Genomic DNA, 19,983 nt, shown 5'->3' with positions numbered 1-19,983 from the left:
AATTTACTGCTGAATACCCCTAAACTAAGTTTAAGTTTAAATTGGTAATTTCATAAATTTAATCTTTGTGTTTTATTTGTTTATTTTTTTAACCTTTTTTCGAAGGCAACCTTTTTTGGCATAGTTACACAATTTTCCATTTTGCTTTTGGTTAGTTACGAGAAAACAAAACATTTGATGTGTCTTATGCCTCATTTTTATTTTAAAACCACCAGTTTAAAAGAATAGCTGAAGAAATTAAGCCACTGCAGTTTGAGCCTTGAACAGGTTGCTATTTAAACCTGAGAACTGTAATGACCTTCTTTTCAAAATACCCAGAAAAATCTTCTTTCCTCTTTTTATAACTTGTATTTTAAAATAGCTGTGATCAGGAGTAAGTGGAGTAAGGACTACTGCTATAGTCAGTATATTTACTTTTATTGGTGAATGTTCAGTAATAATCTTCCTTATAGTAAGTGTTGTTCTTCTCTGTAGGGTCAATACAGGAGACAAATCAGTTACGACTACAACTGCAGCAAGCCCAATCTGCCCAGCTGATAAGCAGTAACATGAACAAGACTTTGCAGGTTAATTTACTTTATGAAAAAATATTTAGCTATAGAAAAGTGAGGTGACAGAAAAGGTAATAATCTGCTAAGCTAAACCACTTTACAGATGTGTCATGTAAGTTGAATGCATCAGTTGGCACACCATTATCGAAAGGAGAGTGGCTCTCCAGAATCTGAATATCCTATGTCAGACTTGCTCGTTAAAACACAGGGATGCATGTGTCTCAGCAGGGTAAACTGTACATAATGGGTGTGTCTACACAGGCACAAATCTTTGAAATAGCCATGCTAATGGCCATTTCTAAGATTACTGAGGCACTGAATTGAATATTCAGCACCTCATTAGCATTAGGACACTTCTGGCTGAAGCATGCAGCTCAGTGTGGCTATATGGGGGTCCTTTTCGAAAGGACCCTGTAGCTTTCAAAATCCCCTTATCCTGCTCACTGCGCGGAATAAGGGAATTTTGAAAGGTGTGGGCCCTTTCAAAAAGGACCCCTGCGTAGCCACACCGAGCCGCACGCTTTCGAAAGCGGTGCTTTCGAAGCACTGTGGCCAGAAGCATCCTAATGCTAATGAGGTGCTGAATTGAATATTAGTAATATGGCCATTTTGAAGATTTGTGCCCATGTAGACACAGCCAATGTGTTTAATTAGGGTGCTGGTGGGAGAAGAATGGGAAGAATTTAAAATTCAAATTTAAAAAAATTAAAAATTTAAAATTCAAATCCTGTTTCCAGAGGGAGGAGAAAAATCTAATTCTAATTGGACAAGTAGGGATATTGGAAGTTTAATATGGTTCTGAAGTGCACCTTCACGAACAAATGTTACCACCCTGAGCGAAAGGGGAGAATGTATCTACCAATTATATCAGGAAATCCATGTTCTCAGGTTAGTTCAGATATTTAACTTCTAAAATCCCGCAGTCTTTGAAATTAGGAATCATCTCATTGCTTTAGCTGCTGCTGCTGCAGCTAAACTGCACTTCCCTTATACAGATCCCAATCATAAAAACTGGGAGAAGAAAGAGGAAGAGGTAAGGACAAAATTGCCTGAAACTATCACTCACCTGAATGCTAGCTGTGGTACTAAGAACTCTGGATATACTAAACATATGGTTAGAGTATAAGACCTATTCCCCACTTTGTTTTTAATGTAATTTACAGTATAATTTAGAGGCAATCACCGAACTGATTGAGTAATAGCGGGTGCTAACAAAACAAATGACATGTTTCTAGATTTGAAGCAATGCTGGGTGGTTCAAATGTGTATGGTCCATATATACAGAAATTTAATTTAATAACTTCAGAAACTTACTGTTAGTGACTTATGTGGAGACATTCTTGATGGGCCTAGAAAGCTTGATTTCCTGGTTTGCTTTGGCTTAGTTGGCCTGGTTGCTTTAGTTCTTCTTCTTCTTTTTTTTTTTTTTTCTTTCATTTAGGAAGAGCTAACAGAGCTAAAGGAAGAAATTGCTTTGTATGAATCTGCTGCCAAACTTGGGATGTTTCTGAATAATGCCAGCGAAGAAGTTCATGTGGACATAAGTGATTCTTATGTGGATTTGGGTATTAAAAAAGTCAACTGGAAAAAATCAAAATTTCACAGGTACATGGGTGAATATCATTCTAATAAAAAGATACTAAAACAGGCTATGCAAATGATGCATTAGATCAGTCTCTGTATAAAATTGTTATATGTAACTTTTTTTAATTTGAAACAGTGCATGTATTACCAGCTGGCCTGGTATACACAAAGATGTTCTTCCTTTTGAAGCATCCAATTTTGGCTGCTGAAGGCAGGTTTGAGCCAGGTGTGTGATCCAGTATGGCAAATCATATTCCTAACTGCTGCTTAGTAAATTTTTTGTGCATTATTTAGGAATTTAGTTACTGTTGTAGCTGTTGATAGAATAAAAGAAGGGAATTTGCTAAACTTGTATCCACATGTTGAAAATTTATCCCTTTAAAAAAAAGTAGGAAATTATCAGCAGAGTTTTTATAACAAATATGGAATTCTTTTTCATTTTGCTTCTCTGAGCATATTTAATAAATTACTGTTGATTATTCTACTGTGGAAAATGTGACTAGTTTCTGCTCAGTTCGAACCATGCTTGCTTACACGTTTTTCCTTGATATTTGCCACAGAAGTAGTCTGCCAACTCTCTGTAATATGACTATTAGGAGTACAGTAAAAATTTATATGATAAATCAGTACAAAGATCATAGTGTGTTATTGCAGGTAGAAGACAACTGTTCCTCACTTGTTGAAACTCTTGGTATTGAGGAATAGCCAATAGAAATATGTAGAAATGCACCTGAACCTTCAAAATAGCACTGCTTATATACTTGCTTAAAACAATATTTTAACCAACTAATCGCTAGTTATAGCTCACAATAGCATAATTTGTGCTGGGGTGGAGCAGTTTTAGGAAATGACTTCTTAATTGTGAAAAGTCAGCTACTTGTTTTGTAATCAGTTGCATAGACCAGTTGCTGAAATGATAATGTATTTAAATGTATAAATGAAGTTCTTTGCCAGTAACATAATAAAGCAAACATAGTTTCTAGCATTTCTTCGAGGTAGTCATAGTGAACAATCTTCTCACACTTTTAACTTTTCTAGTTTTGGTAAAGAGTAGTTGCTACTTGTTCTGAGCTTTTGGAAGACTACAGGTTTTAACAAAATCAGACTGGCTGTATTTTCTCTAACAGTATTGTACAGAACAGAGATATGGAAAAAGAACTTTCTAAAGATGAGCTCATCCTAGAGTTGAAAACTGAAATGGAACGTTTATTGGGCAGTAACAAAATGAAAAGAAATCGGATTTCTCAGTTACAAAGTGATCTTAAAGATTGTCAGAGGACAACAGAAGAACTCAAGCAGCTGTTGAAAAGAGATAAAACAGCACATGAGAATGAGGTTTGTTCATTTAAAATACTATTTCAACTTAGCAGAACAAGCTAAAAACTCACTGAATTTAAGGTGAGACAAACAAAACCATTAAGTGATCTCTCATTTTGCTTTTGACAACAGCAATTACAAGTAATTGTTGTGAACTACATTTACAAGTACACAAAGCTGTTCTTAACTTCAAGAAAGGGATTATTGTTATGCAGAAATAAAATAAGTAGCTTCAGAGAAATAGAAATAACTGGTAGATATCTTTAAACTACCACCAGAACTTCCATAGTTTGTGCTGTCTTCTAGAGGAGTTTCTAGTATGAGAACTTGCTTGTAAATGTTTGCAAATTTTTTGAGGGATTTTTACCTCAAACTTCTCTTCAGAGTTCTGATTTTTTGGGGGGCGAGCAAATCATAGCCTTTTGCTGTAAACTGTACAAGGAAGGCACAATCACTTGGCTCAATATAGTATTTCTCCCTTATTACATTTTTCTCATCTTGACTGTTAATGTTTTAAAGTAGCTTTTTATAAACCAGAGAAACTTCCTGTGATATGAAAAAACTTACTACACAATGTATTATTGTGGCCTGAACAGTAGGGAATGAAATTATGCCCTGCAAAGGCCTGGTGTTTCAATGGATGGTAGCTGGTATTCAACTCTGGTGCAGGGCATTGAGCATATACTTCTTGGTTGAACTCGGAGGATGTTGGAAAAATCGGAAAGATTGTCATATGGGCTGAATGCTTATAGTCATAAGTATATTTTGCAGTGAAGACGGTGCCTTTTACAATTTTTTTTCGAGGAAAAATATTTGTTTAACATGGTAGCTTTTAAAATAAGTATTTATACATGTACCCCTGAAGAGTTTTTTTCCAACTCAGTTTTATATTTTCTTGATAGCCTAAAAGTAGTGGAGAAAACCAGACTGAAAACTTAGGGTCCATTCTGCCGGCTTCTGATAACTATCTTCAAGAAGAGCTGCTGAGACTTAAAAAGATGAATCAGGATTTACAGCAAGAAGCTGAGGTGAGTTTAATGCCATGTTTACCATAAGTGAGAAGGTCAAAGACCAATCAAATTGTCCAAAATGTAAATCAGAAAGTGTTGTTTTTAAAAATTGTCTTTTCATGATTTTGACTTCTATTTGTATAGAACTATAGTTTGTGTATTCGAGAGCTTAAAGCAAGTGAGGAAAAACTGAAAATTGCAAACCAAGATCTGTGTAGTCAAATGAGGCAAATGATTCAAGACTTTGATCGGGATAAACAAGAAGCTGTTGACAGGTAACTTTGTTAAGCACGTCTCCAATTTTAACCACAATGGCCTGCGTAAGTCATTTTGTACCATCTTAATATAGAGATGGCAGCAGCAGATCTCAAGCTTCTTACAAACAGCATGAAAAAAAATCAGCTGCCTTGTACATAAACAGTGGAATGAGGCTTTAACTTTTTTGCTCCATCCTAGATGTGAAAGAACGTATCAGCAACACCATGAAGATACAAAAGCCCATCTTCGGCAAGACCTCATGGGGACGCATGCTGCAGAAAAAGAACAACTCTGTCAGTCTTATGAAGAGACCATCTCACAGTTAAAGTAAGACTCTTATCAATTTTAACATCCTTAATTAGACTGAGGGTCTACCAGGATGTAGTCCTCTTCAGTCACTCTTCAAATAATTTCCTTTTAAAATTATAAATACTTAGTGATTGTTTGTGAATTTAAAGAATAACCATTTAAAATGGCTTATGTAAGGGCTGACATGGATGAATTGAACAAAGAAATGATTGCAGTCAAGGAGTGTTACATAGCAGTCTGTGGTGAGAAAGACACGCTGGAAGCCACTTTGAGGAAGAAATTTGAACAAGAGCAGCAGTCAAAGGAAGAAAAGGTACGAGAGAAAATAGTCTTGATTAACATTTCGGAATGCTTTATATCTAAATTAGAAGTATGAGAAAGGTATTGAATTTAATTGCATCAACCAAAAGGAAAAGTAATACATGAGGAGTGAAGGGTTCCACTTCCACCTCTGTTTTTTGTCCACGGGTCAGGATATAAATCTAAGTCTGTGTACTAATTTTGATAGCAGAATACCTGCTATCAATGGGAAGTTGCCATAGAGAGAAATGATAGAATGTAGCTTTTACATAGTTACCTAAACTGTTGGTTATCCTTATTTGTTTACTCATACCTTATTTTCACATTTAAAATTGTTGCATGGAAAAGTTACACTCAGAGTTTGGCCTTTATTTCATTTCCTTTGCATCCTTCTTTCTGTTTTCTTTGCCTCTCTGCTCTGGTTTGGATTGCTCTCCTGTAGCTTCCAAGTCCAGCCTTCCTCTGGCCTTCACTCTGACCCTCTTTGTCCCATTCCATCTACTAAAATGATTAGCAGTTAAATAATTAATTAATGTTGGCCCTCTATTTCCATTGTTGTATTTTAAAGTTCATGTTTAAGTAAGATTAAAAGACTGCAGGATCAGTTACACCTTTGAGTCTTTGTTCTGAAGTCGTCTGCACGTTTAGGGCAGGCATCCCTGGGTAGACTTATGCTCAAGGCTTGTCTGAACTACAGAACCTTTATAGTGTAGCTGTGCTGTCCAGGAGTGCAAACAGTGGCCGTAGGCCCTGGGAAAAGGTGGGTGTGGGTGGCCCGTCTCTGTACTCTGGCAGAGGTGGGTCCAATGGAGGAAGGAGCAGGGCCTAGGGCATTTATCCCTCAGTGCTGGCCGGATTGCAGCACTGCCCCCTCTCCACTCCTCCCCCCCACCACCCCGACACATACAGCAGTGCTGCTGGGGAAATTAAAAGGGACCCGGGGGCAACTGCCACCTTTGCCCACCTCCCACCCCCATCGGTGGGCCTGATGCCATCATAGATCCATAGTGGATAGGTACCATAAACCAGCAGAAGGCATTCTGCTGGCATACATACACCACCTTTGTGAATGACATTAGCTGTGTTCACAGAAGCATAAGTTGCCATAGTTGTGGCTACACAGGGGTTTTTACCAACATAGGGATGAAATGATTTTTAAATCGCCAAGTGGAAAGCTTCAATTTAAATAATTAATTTCAATCAACTTTTCCATTTGTACTTCATTTATTTGTTAAAAGAGTATTTTCATTTGTTGATACAACCATTAAAGTGTGTTGATTTATAGCTAAATTGAATCATTAGACTAGATTTTGTAAATTTTTGCTATGAAGAATGGTTCACTGCAACTACACACATTTATTGAAGCAATTATATAGCTTAATATGACTAATGGAAATTCACTTCTGTGGATCTGAGGTTTTTCAATAAGATGAACTCGGTAGCCTTGTGTATGAGGCGCACATGAGGAGGAGAGTAATGTGTTGGATTGTTTTTTATTGATTTTACTGTGCTTTGTGGTGGTGGTTCATCTTGTAGGTGTGTAGCTATATCAGAAACTTAAGATATGTAGCTATCAAAAATGCTGGGTTCACTAGCTGATATTACATGTGAAAATGTGCATGATCAGTGTAGCTTTCTTTCTCTTTGCAGTTGTTCTGTGCAAAATGTGGGTAGTCAGAATTGTGACATCAGCTGTAGCTCCTCCCACTAATGCTCATTTGTATGCATCAATGCTGTGTAACGTTGTTATGCTCTGACAGGGGACTCTGCACAAGTTGCTTCTGTGTCAGACTTGTTCAGCATACAGGCCACGGTGATATTCCTTACTGCAATCTCCATCTGGGATCTGGAAACTGTTTTCTTTTCTCAATTATAACAACAATGAATTAAAGCTAAACACTTTTTTATTCATGAGGTAGAATAAAATGTTTCCTTTATAGGTGTACTGACTCTGAAGGGTGGGCTGTTGGTGTGTAGATAATCTTCTTTAGCAAAGCAACATAAATGGATGCGATTTAAAACACTGGGAGCAGATACGTTGACTCAGAAAAGTCACTTTTACAATAGTCACTTATAATAACCACACTGTTTTAAAATATTTGTTTATCAAAAAGAAAATCTGTCATCCAGCTGTCAGTGTTAAAGTGCACACGTTTTATAATCTTAGTCAGATCTCTTTCCACTTTCTATTTTCTTCTTTTTTGTTCCTGGTACTGTTGGCGAAAGTTTGTTCAGTTTTATGCTTGAATTTTGGCTAGCTCAAAAAACAATTATTGGAAGAAAAAGAAGAATGTCTTAACCATCTGAGGACTGAACTTGAAGAAAAGCACAGAAGTTCTATTATAACAGCAAAAAAACAATTGCTGAAAGAAAAAAGTCGATATTAAGCATCAAGTGGAAAATGAAGTGGCAATAGCCAAAGCCCAGTGGGAGAAGGAAAAGAAAGAGGTGAAGGAATTGTGCTAATAGACACAAAGAAGCTCATAATTTTCAGATAAGTAGACTTGTTAGTCTGTATCTGCGAAAACAAGAAGCCCTGTGACAACTTATAGACTAACAAATATTTTGGAGCATAAGCTTTCATGGGCAAAGAAAGACAAAGAAGTTCATAGACTTCTGTTAATGGACACTTAATGGCAATGGTTATAACTCGATTTACAGTCACTGGAACTACAAGTATCAGAGAGAGAGTCTATAAGGTGCCACAGGACTTCTTGTTGTTTTTGAAGATACAGACTAACTCAGCTAACAGATATTTTGGAGCATAAGCTTTTGTATGCAAAGACCCGCTTCGTCAGATACAACATTTGACATAGATGCATCTGACGAAGCAGGTCTTTGCCCACGAATGCTTATGCTCCAAAATATCTGTTAGCCTATAAGGTGCCACAGGACTACTGGAACTACAATAACTTAAACCTATTGAGGCTCTGCCCCTTGAAGACTAATGCTGAGACCATTGAGAGTTGTAGATGCACAATATATCTTGATCAGGCTTTAATGAAAAGTTAACCTGTAAAATTCACAGTAACTGTACCCATGAGCACACCTAACCATTTCTCTTGAATTCTGGAATGGGTGATTAAAAATTTCTACTTCCCATTTGCTTTAGTAGCCATAGCCATGCAAATATATTTGTACGTTTTCTATCAGGTTCTCTAAAAATATACTGACATGGGACCACAAAAAAAAAAAAGCCCTCTAGCTCTGTTACTGAGTACGTGCTGTTAAGCATTGAGATTTGTTAAATTTAACTTGAGCGCGCTAATAGGATCTGGTAATAACTGTTCTCCAGAAACTTAAATTTCACTAAATCTTCAGAAATAAAGGTTGTCTTGTGTCTACAGAAACAACTTATGTTCTCTAAGCATGGGTGTCACTTTTTCTTTTCGCAGGGAAAGATTGATGCATCAACTAAAATTACATATTAGACTTATCATAATTCTAGTTTTTAGGTATTTCAGAGATTTTTTTTTTCCTTCTAAAATACTTTTTTTATATATAAATAGATCAAAGAACAAGCTATCCATGAAATAGAAAAAGAGTGGCAAGGCAGACTGGATCAAATTCTAGAGGAAACTAAGAAAACTTTAGTTGAACTCAAAGATTGTGGCAGCCAAACTGACCCACTAGCCACAACAGATGAAACATCAAGTGAGAAGATTGACAGAGTGGTTCAGGAGCAAAAGCTACAGCTGGAGAAGGCACTGAAAGAAAAGGAGAAGGCTGTTAGAGAGGCCTTGAGAGAACTTGAAACTGAACTGGAGAGGAAACATCATGAAAATATTGCTAGTCAGGTAAAATAGCCTTTCTCTGTTTCATTGTTTTGCAGCATTCAAATGTATGCAAAGTGAGTGCTCCCACTCAGAATGGTAATGTTTAATACTTGCTTGTTGTCATATTCTGAGTTTAAGTAACATAGGTGCAAGGCAGTAGAGAACTTGACTATAAATATATTAAGCAGAAGAAATCATTACAAAGCAAGCATAATTGTACCTGAGTAATTCAAGTTCCTGTATTTGCCTCCAAATTTTTGAAAAATATTAACCTGCTGTTTTCCTGTGTCTGATGTAGAAGTTAAAAGATGTTTGTTGGGACTTTGGACAATTTGTGAAAGATCTTAACAGGACAGCAGTTCTCTGGATCAGTGGTTCTTAACCTTTCCAGACTATTGTACAGCAAACCCTCAAGTTTACTCCTGGGCTTGCAGGAGCCGGAAAATTGACTAGCCCCACCAGGGCATGCCAGTTTCCTGGCTCCCCGCTGCTAGTGACATCCCTGTAAAATATCATTGACTTAAGCTAAATTGTGAGCAATTTGTAAACTACCTCTCCACACATGCCTGTTAACATACTTCTCACTTGATTAACCGGGATTGCTGCTGCTCAGTTGGGGAAAGCCACTTCCCTCCTAATAACAAAAGCAGGGCATTACAGCAGCCTCCTTGGCACTTGTAGGACAGCAGGAGTGCCAGGGTTTGTTTTGCTGCTGTCTGATGATTGGGACCACAATGGAATTTCTCACCTGGATTTTGCCGGCCTTAGTTCTGCTGTGCACCCAGCAGCACAAGTGTATTGGGTAAGGGGGGAGGGTCCAGGGTTTTTACTTACATGTTATCCTCCTTTGCCATATATGCTCTGAGTCCATGAGCTACTGCAAATCTCTGTGCCCTGCTTTTATTATTAGGAGAGAAGTGGCTTTTGCCAGCTGACCAGCACTGTCCTGGGTTAATAAAGTACTTCTCACTTGACTACTCCTGCTGTGTGAAGTTGAGGCTCAGTTTGAAACAGTGTGGTGTTGCTCAGCACCAGCAACAGTGTCCACAGTCTCTCCAGTGCCTGAGACACAAGCAGGCAGGGCAAGGTGGGGAGCTGAGTCAACCCTCCTGGACTGTGCCTTGCCTCATATCAAGGAGAGCAGAAGCGGCATGCCAGCACTGCTGCCTCAGGGTGCCATCCCCATTCGCAGCTGCTTTTCAGAGGCTTCTTCCAGGCAGACCAACTGTGCAAAGCTGGTTGCAGAAATAACCCCTGAAATTACAGATCGGATCCTAGCAAGCGTGGGAGGAGGCAAACTACAAATGCTCATCAGATCCCAGTGTAGAAGTGCCTCTGTGCAAAAACTACAAATGAACAAAACGATCCAGCCCAATCTCAGGGGCTGTCCCTATGGCAGCAGCTGGTTTAGGGGCTGTTCAGAGAGAGAAGACTGTGTGGGGTATGAAAAACACATAGGTAAAAGTGCAAGAATTTGTGTGCACGAAGCACATTCCCTCCCTCTTCCTCCACTGCACCGCTCGTTGCGTAACTTCGGGGGCAAGTGCAGTAAGCGTCTGCCATCTGCAATGTGGTGTGTAGGAAAGCAGCTTGCAGGGAGGTTGTACAGTACTGTAGGATCCCCCAGGACTCGACTCCTGTTCCTATAAAACTGTGTAAGTCGACTCCACGTAAAGCGAGGGTCTACTGTACCCCTTTCAGGAGTTTGATACATCTTGAGTACTCCCAACTTTCACCCTTCTTAAAAACTACTTAAAAATCAGACTAAAATACAAAAGTGCCAGAGCATACACTTACTGAAAAATTGCTTACTGTCTCATTTAGAAGATAAGTACTGTACGTCTATTTCAGTATATAGCAGTTGTTCTCAGTCTTTTTCAGACTTCTGTAGCCCTTTCAGGAATCTTATTTGTCTTGCATATTTCTAGTTTCATCTCACTTAAAAATCACTTGCTCGCAAAATCAGACATAAAAATCCAGAAGTGTCATAGCACACTATTACTGGAAAAAATGCTGACTTTCTCGTTTGTACTCTAAAATTATAACTTTAATCAATTAGAATACAAATATCATGTTTACATTTCACTTGTGAACTTTTTCTGATGTCTGAGGCCCACAGTCTGGGGGTGAAGCTTAGCTTTGCTGAGTCCCTTGTGAAATGGACTGCCTGGTAATTGCCCTTGCCACACCCTAAAGCCATCCCTGCACTTGCAACATCTCCCACCCCCATCAGTTCATCCTCCAACCCCAGGTTGAGAAACACTGATCTAAATGAATTGATGTACCATCTGAAAGACCTCTGCATTCCCACATGGTACAAATAACCCTGGCAGACAACCACTGCTCTAGATATACTATATTGAGCATGTTTTATAAAGTCTATAAAAGGAATCAATAGACAATATGAGAGCTCCTGAACAAAACCACGTGATGCAAACTAGTGTAAAAGACAATTAGAATTTTCTAAATCCTCTTTTTGGTAGAGGTAACCCAGGATATAGTACTAGCACTTGAATTCACCATTTTGAAACATAAAGATGCAGTAACTTGGTACTCTACTTCTTGTAAACACCAGGAATTCAAATAGAAATGTAATTTGTCTTGGGTTGATATGCTGCTTTACAGTATTTTAAAAATGAAACCACACTTTAACTCTAATGGTTAAAATTACCTCTTCGTTCTCCAATTCTTGTTTTGAAGGTAGAAATGGCTTTGACCAAAGCTCATGCCAAGTGGCTGCGAGAATTAACAAATCTTGAAGAGTACAAAATAAATCTGAAGGCAGAACGAGAGAAATGGGAGAAAGAACATGAAATCAATTCAGCAAAACAGGTAGGAAAGCATAGTTAGCAAGTGGTATGCCCCTCTAGCTTGATTATTTATTTATCCACTATGTATCTGAGAGTTTGAGAGTGTCTGTTCAAGAATTCCTAAACGATAAGAACGGAGACCAGCAAACTTGATATGCTCCTTCCTCCATCTTAATTTCAAGCAAGGAAAGTGTCTTGGCACAACCAAACCATGGGATGTTTCTGGAATGCAATTGCTTCTCATAAAACAGAAAGGAAGGGGCTCTGCTAGCAGGGACAGTTACACTGTAAAATGACCTCAAGGAGCAGCGAGGGACCAGAGATGGGGACCAGGACAGCTACAACCCAGTAGAGGGCAGAAGTTGGAGGAAGGGACAATTATGTACCATATAGTTGAGAGTTTGTCTGATGGTCGGTCAGTCTGTCTGTCTGTGCCCAGAATGGAGTTGCCTGTCATAAAATCATACAGAAAAGAGACAGAATCACAGGGCTTGCTGGAGGTGTGTCCCTTACCCCTACTCTCCCATATGGGGTTACCCAAACCCTGAGCCCTGCACCCCCAGGCATCATTTAGGGAGAATGTTGGGTGGGGAAAGGGAGGTTGATGCTTTCCTTTTCCTCCTCCCCCCAGTTTGTATGGAGATGCATAAAACCATACAGAAAAGAGACAAAATCACTAAGCAGGTGAAAGGAGCTGGCTGGGGGTGTCCCCCCACACATCACTCCAAGACTGCTCTGGCCCTGAGCCTCCCATCCCCCAGGCATCCTTTAGGAAGGGGAGGGGATTGAAGCTTCCCAGCCCCCATTCTTATGGGGGGGCATTGCTGGCTGTTCTCCTTTGTTTGGGAGTGAGTGGAAAATACACACTTCGATGCATTCCTCACTCTGACTAGGGAGCACAGGGGGCAGATAGACCTGTACCTGCCTCATCTGGGAGACATACATCCCTCCCCCAGCTGTTCTTGCTGGAGCTGCAGTGGGCGTGGAAAGGTGTTTCTCACCTGGCTCCACGTAACTGTTGTGAGAGAGGGCTGGCGTAATCCCCTCTCCCCCCGGGCAGCATAAATATTGAATGCCTCATCCCTAGTCCCACTCCAGAGCAAAGATTTAAATAAGGTGTGTACATTTTCATTTTGTTATCCCAAAAACAAAGTAGTTTAAAGACCTGAGCAATGCTGGGTAAGTCTTCTAGGCTACGTCTACACTAGCCCCAAACTTCGAAATGGCCACGCAAATGGCCATTTCGAAGTTTACTAATGAAGCGCTGAACTGCATATTCAGCGCTTCATTAGCATGCGGGCGGCAGCGGCACTTTGAAATTGACGCGCCTTGCCGCCGCGCGGCTCGTCCCGACGGGGCTCCTTTTCGAAAGGACCCCGCCTACTTCAAAGTCCCCTTATTCCCATAATAATAATTCCCATAAGGGGACTTTGAAGTAGGCAGGGTCCTTTCGAAAAGGAGCCCCGTCGAGACGAGCTGCGCAACGGCGAGGCACGTCAATTTCAAAGTGCCGCTGCCGCCCGCATGCTAATGAAGCGCTGAATATGCAGTTCAGCGCTTCATTAGTAAACTTCGAAATGGCCATTTGCGTGGCCATTTCGAAGTTTGGGGCTAGTGTAGACATGGCCCTAGTAATACATAAATTTGGGAGGGGAAAAAAAACGTAATTCAAAACAATTCAATTTTCTAGCAAAAGTTGAGCCCTTATTCAACAAAGCTTTTGTTTAAGTGGTGTGCTAAACTGAGGTCAAGTGAAGTAAATTACTCTGTTTACAACTGAGAGTAGGCATTTTCTGTTAGTGGAAATAAGCAGAAGAAACTAATTTCTGGAAGTCAGAGCCAAATTGTTTGTTACTGAAAGACATAATAGGATATCTAGACTGACTTACAAAACTCTTCTGACTGCAGTGGAGGAACACTTGTAATTGTTCCTTCTAAAATGACTAACTCCATGAATGTTTCATTTTAACTGGAGGTTGGGTTTTTTGTTTTCCTTAGACTTCTACAAGATGTGTAATATACAGTAAATCTGGTAATCACACTGATTAGGCTGGAGACGCACAATATAGGTATATTTAGCAATGCAGTATAATGTGCATAAATATTTTCAAAGAGTGTTGATGTTTCTTTAAAGTTTATGCTGTTATAGCCAAACATACTTAACATGAAAATCCTTAACGGTTTGCTGACAGGCTGCTTTTAAATATATTTTGCATTCGTTAGCTATCACTGGTTCTTTCATCAGCTGAAGAGAAGCGGAAGAAACAACTTGAGAACACAGAGAAATCTGGAGCCAGAACCAAAGAGCTTGAGGAGAAGGTCCTTTCTCTTAGACGGGAACTAGAGCTGAAGAAAGAAGAAATCCCTGCAATTGTTAAGGCAGAGCTAGCAAAGGCTCGTGCACAGTGGAACAAAGAAAAGCAAGAAGAAATAATGCGGCTACAGGAGCAAAATGAGCAAGACTACCGTTCATTCTTAGATGACCATAGAAATAAAATAAAGGAGGTGCTTGCAACAGCCAAGGAAGATCTCGTGAAGCAGAAAAATGAACTGATGATTCAGAAAGAAGCAGAACTTAAGATGTGTCTGGACCAAAAGCAGCGAGAATGGGCAGCTCAGGAAACAAAGCGACTCCAAGAGGAAGTTCACCAACATGAGGAGATGATTCTAATTGAACTTGAGTTCCTGATAAGAGAAATCCATGATGAACTAGTCAAAAATGGAAATAATGAGCATACTTGGCAGAATAAGTGTTCCACTAGTGCCCTTCAGTTAAACCACCAATACAAGGAAAAATTAAAGGCTTCCCTGCAGAAGGCTTATAGAAGCACAATGCACGCAATTCTAGAAAAAGCCAGGCAAGAATGGAGAGAGGTAATTATGCCACCCTTGAGAGAGGACATCTCTGATAACTCTGATAGGATTTTGCACATTCCCCAAGAAATTATGTATGATGTGGATCAAAAAAGTAATCTATTCCTAAACCTTTAGAGGAGAGATGGAAGATCCCCTCTTGGCCATGTCTACACTAGCCAAAAACTTTGAAATGGCCATGCAAATGGCCATTTCGAAGCTTACTAATGAAGCGCTGAAATACATATTCAGTGCCTCATTAGCATGCGGGCAGCCGCGGCACTTTGAAATTGACGCGGCTCGTCCAGACAGGGCTCCTTTTCGAAAGGCCCCTGGCTACTTCGAAGTCCCCTTATTCCTATGAGCAGATGACAATAAGGGGACTTCGAAGTAGCTGGGGGCCTTTCGAAAAGGAGCCCTGTCTGGACAAGCCATGTCAATTTTGAAGTGCCACAGCCACCCGCATGCTAATGAGGCGCTGAATATGTATTTCAGCGCTTCATTAGTAAACTTCGAAATGGCCATTTGCATGGCCATTTCGAAGTTTTTGGCTAGTGTAGACGTAGCCCTTAAGTGAATAAACCTGACTACATGTTTGATTTTGGTGACATTTTAAGACAAATTCAAATTAGCAATAAACACGTTTTTAACAGTGAATGTGATTAGCCAACTGCCATAGAAGTGGTGGATTCACCACCTCTTGGTGTTTTGATATCGTGATTGGACTCCCTTCTAGAAAATATACTTTGGTGAAATGCAAGTTATTCATCTTAATATAAGAGGCAATTGGGTGAAATTCTCTGACTTGTGTTATGCAGAAGCTCAGACTGGCCTGACCTAACTCAACAAATTCATACATAGATTTTAAGAGTGTTTAGAATATTTATCTGGAGAAATTCCAAAATTTGTCTTCCAAGGTAAACAGATTGTGTTATACAGGATCAAATACCACCTTTAAGAACAGTTTGTATGTTTTGCAGTTTGTCAAATTCTTATTATAGCCTATAAACTGCTGAAATAGGTTTTGTGTAATTTTTTTAAATAGAAGTTCAAGAGAATGAACCCCAAAAGCTGCCACCTAAATTAGCTGTATATAGACAGTGTATTGGAAGCATGTGCTCTTGGTGTCACCCAAAATAGTTCAAAACTCAAAGCAAAATGCTTGTTCTTCTGTTTTAACTTATAGTATGGGTAAGTCAACATTATAATCATGGGTATGTTTAGTAAAAGTAATGGACAGGTCATAGGTAGGAAACGAAAATTCACAGCTTGTGTCCTGTCTGTGACCTGTACTTTATACTCCTGACTAAATTTTGAATGCTTTGCGACAGAGAGCACCCTCTCCCACCCACCCACAAGTCGCAGAAAGTTATGAAATCTTTGACCTCTATGACATACTCTCAGGCTTAAGTGAGATGATTGCAACATAATACAAGGAAAATAAAAAGTAAATAACTGCAGCTGGATCCAACTTTCAATCAGAAGATTTACTGGCCAGATAACACTGCGTTCACACATACAACGGCACCTTGTCTAGATTCTGGTGCCACATCATTGTAAATCTGGAGTAATTCCACTGAAGTCAGGGGAGTAATACTGGTGCAAAATTACTACAAATAGGATTGGATCCAATATCTAATTCTTCCACAAAACCAGGTTGTCATCTCGATTTCACTGAATTCCATCTATTTGACGATAGAGATATTCAACACTATTAGTTTGAACATGCCATTGCTAAGGGGCCTGGTTTGTCATGTTTGTGCTGTTTGCAATGTTTCATTAAGAAGTTTATCCTGGAATGCAGTCTTGGATACCCAGCATGACTATTACCAAAGCCATCGACCAGGCTGATTAGCCAGTAGTTCTTGTACTTTTTTTATTTTGATTGGGTGGGCTATGGGAACGAATCCTCCCAATCTCGTTTGCAGTAATGGCACCTGTGTAACACAGCAACTTCTGTTTACTTTGTTGAGACTTTCAGACAGTGAATACATATCCCATTCTGCTTCTCTCTGACTCTAAAAAATTAGAGAAGGCAATTTTACATCAGTCACACAGAGAATCTGCTACAGGCTTGAAAAACTGTTGAAAATATACTGTCACGGATTTAAAATAGTCTTTCTTTACTTTACTAGGATAGTAAAAATTCTTGTCTGGCCCTGAAAAACCTCTACCCTCTACTCTCAGGGGGAATAGGCAGAATGTAAGCATCTAAAAACACAGTGTCTTGCCATTTATCTTATCCTTTCCAGAAAGGGATTGAGAGTAAGACACTAGTTGTAATAAGGCTTCTGCTAGTATGTGGTGGAGTAACCAAAGTCTGTTTTAAGCTCACCGCATTCTCAACCACATGAACAATTTGTAAATTTATTTTTCTGATGATCTCGCTGAGAAAGCACAGAATCTTAGTCCTGGTATCTCTGGTCTACACAACGAGTAATTTCAAACGAGATTATGTTCCCAAGCACCAAGTACCTTTTGAGTTCAAGCTAGCACGGGTTATAGGGGGCAGTCATAGTGCAACAGTCGAGTGGATGCTGCACCCTTATGTCTACTGCAGGGCCATGTTGACAAGCTTTGAGAGGAAAAAGCCTTAGTGAAAGCCCTTGGTGCAAAATAAATAAATACATCTACGTTATTAATTTAATTAAACTTCTGAACTACTGATTATTTGAGACACTTAACTATCAAATAAGTTCCTTAGGGTTCTTTAATTTCTTGTATTACATTTGCCACAACTGCAAACAAAGTGAAATCTTTTCTGCCCTTCCACTATGCCTGTTGAAGCAGGAACTTTATAAATAAGATCCAGTTCTCTTCCACTGGCTATATTTTTTGAATTATTTCAGGTTGTTTTAGACTCTGCTTATTTCTGCCTTATTTAGAAGCTAATAAAAGCTTACCAAAAGTACCATCAAGACAATAAAGTACTAATAAAACTGCATATATGATTAAGAGAACACTTTGGTAAAATGGCAGTAGGTTATCCTTTCTCTGGCCTTGAATGAGCAGTTTTAGAACTACAGTAAAGGTTTTCCCATCTTGATACATCTCTAGAATAAAATTTTTCAAAGCTAATGGAGGCACTGTGGGATGATCCATTTGTATTTGCCATCCAGACTATTTCAAAGTGTCCATGAACATTATGATTTGTGCTACTTACCAAGTATTCCTAATATTGGGTTTCAGTTACAGAAAAATGAAGAACTGGTCTTCAAAGAAACAGAGCACTCTTGCATGCAAAATAATGAAGGAGAAACTGGGGACCAGGCAAGACCACCTCTGTATGATGTTGGACACCAAGTAGAAATACAAAGAATATTAAGAAGGCAGCCACCTTTGGCGGACACTGAAACGGATGATGGTGTGCTTGGTTTGGCTTTTCAGTGAACTCTTAAAAATTTCATTGTGTGGCATATGAAATGTAGTTTTAGCTAATGTCAGTCTTCAGTAATGTCAATTTCAGCTGGGTTCACAAAGGAACATAGGTGTCATAAGAGCGAGTGTCACCATGCCTGTGTTTTTTGGCTTCTCAAAAATCACTGAGATCTACAAAGCCTGGGTGAGACACTGAGGCTCATTGTACAATTGTGTGTGGTGGAGGTAGGCACCCCAGAATGAGATTCACAAAAGCCAGCATACTACGTAGCTCCTTGCCTAAAGTAGCCAATAGGAGGGGCCAAGCAGATAGAACACGTAACATTTTAGCAAGAAACTAGGGGAGGGGCATCAGGAGTAGGAGTAGCTTCCAGTGGTTAGGGTACTCACCTGGGATTTAGGGTACAGTAAAACCTAACTTAGTTTTCAGGTTCAGGACTCAAGTTTTGGTTACAGACAATTAATTTAGCAGTGACGCTCTAGTACAAGTTTTGGTCAAATCAAACATTATTAAAAAGAGAAATGTTTTGTTAAACATGGATCCTAGTACTTAATGTTTAATTGGCTCTTTCCTCAATTTCAATAGCTGTTCCTTTTGTAAATTATTATAATTCTAATTAACATTTAATCCTAATAATTACCATAATAACATTTTCAGTCCTCCATGTTTATTCTTTACATTACACATAATTTCAATTAACATCTACAGCAACATCCTTCCCATACTGTCAGTGTAGATATCATTTTAATAAAAAAGTCACAGTTTTTAAAAGACATTTATTAAAATCTTGCTAACACCAGTTATGAGCAGAATATAGCTACAGAATAATCTTGTGTCATGTCCTTGCTAACTGTAATTTTCTCATCTTATTGTCTCCAATTTATCCCTAACTTGCTCACACATAACAACCTTACTGAATTTTCCAGGCTCCTCTGTGCTTAGGCTAGTGTGGGCCAAAACCGAATTTCTATTTAATGTAGGCTATGGACCCCCTCAGTCTCTCCTATTGAAGCATTCTCTCCTATCTCAGGTATTGGGAGTGCAAAACTAAATGCTTTGGAGATCCAACTATAGCATTCCTCCATGGCACAGGATGAGTCAAGGACTTCCATGTTCTTAAATATATTTTGTTATGCTGGTTACATCCTGATTTGTGCCATTAATTTTTTTTTGGGGGGTGGGGGTGGAGGGGGTAGGAGAATGGAATTAGTGCTATAGACTATTCTTACTTTATAGTATTTAAGGTTGAACCAAAATATTGTAGCTCACTCTCAGTGTGGCAAGGTCAGGACCTGTGCAGCTGGAGAGAAACATCACAAGAGGTCCCCAGATTATGCACAAAGTCCTCTCCGGGGTTTCATGTTTGCTTTTAGAGCTCTTATGATACCAAAAGAGCATAAAGCAACAAAGCCCATGAGAGTCTCTGGCCCTATGCCCATACCGCGGCTTAAATCCTTCACCACCAAAATAACAAACCATCTATTAAACACAAAATAGTATAACCAGTGTAGTGCTGCTGGAGCTCCTTGTCCTGGCAGTAGATAGCAGCCCTTTTTTCTCCCTGGGAAGTAGCCCAGCCTGTCTTAAAGTTTCTTAGCTTAACTGGGCTCAGCTTGCATATGATCCTTTCCAGCTGGGAGTGCCTTCCTTAGATGATTCCTAGAGCCTTTGCTAAAATTTATTTTAAAATATGCAGTCCCCAAATCCACCCCACTGACTGCATCAGTGGGAACGCTCTACAGTCATGACACTGCTGGGTTGGGGTACATTGTGATTGCAGTGTACAAGAAGATGTAAAATGTACAGACCCTGTAAAAAATAGTGCATTTGGACTGT

General features: G+C 39.3%; 1 protein-coding gene across 1 annotated transcript in view; it reads left to right on the top strand.

The window, feature by feature from the left end:
* CEP152 (centrosomal protein 152) overlaps nt 1–19,983 on the top strand; it is a 47,500-nt gene that overhangs the window by 18,968 nt on the left and 8,549 nt on the right. Inside the window, 13 exon segments of the mRNA XM_075006837.1 lie at nt 475–566; nt 1,993–2,156; nt 3,263–3,470; nt 4,355–4,480; nt 4,607–4,737; nt 4,919–5,047; nt 5,207–5,342; nt 7,588–7,703; nt 7,705–7,777; nt 8,839–9,126; nt 11,806–11,937; nt 14,139–14,789; nt 17,964–18,132. Of these exon segments, the coding sequence (XP_074862938.1) occupies nt 475–566; nt 1,993–2,156; nt 3,263–3,470; nt 4,355–4,480; nt 4,607–4,737; nt 4,919–5,047; nt 5,207–5,342; nt 7,588–7,703; nt 7,705–7,777; nt 8,839–9,126; nt 11,806–11,937; nt 14,139–14,789; nt 17,964–18,132 (2,415 nt within the window).

Source organism: Carettochelys insculpta, chromosome 12 (assembly GCF_033958435.1).
Source record: "Carettochelys insculpta isolate YL-2023 chromosome 12, ASM3395843v1, whole genome shotgun sequence".
NCBI classification, from domain to species: domain Eukaryota; kingdom Metazoa; phylum Chordata; order Testudines; family Carettochelyidae; genus Carettochelys; species Carettochelys insculpta.
This window is presented reverse-complemented; position numbering and strand designations above follow the sequence as displayed.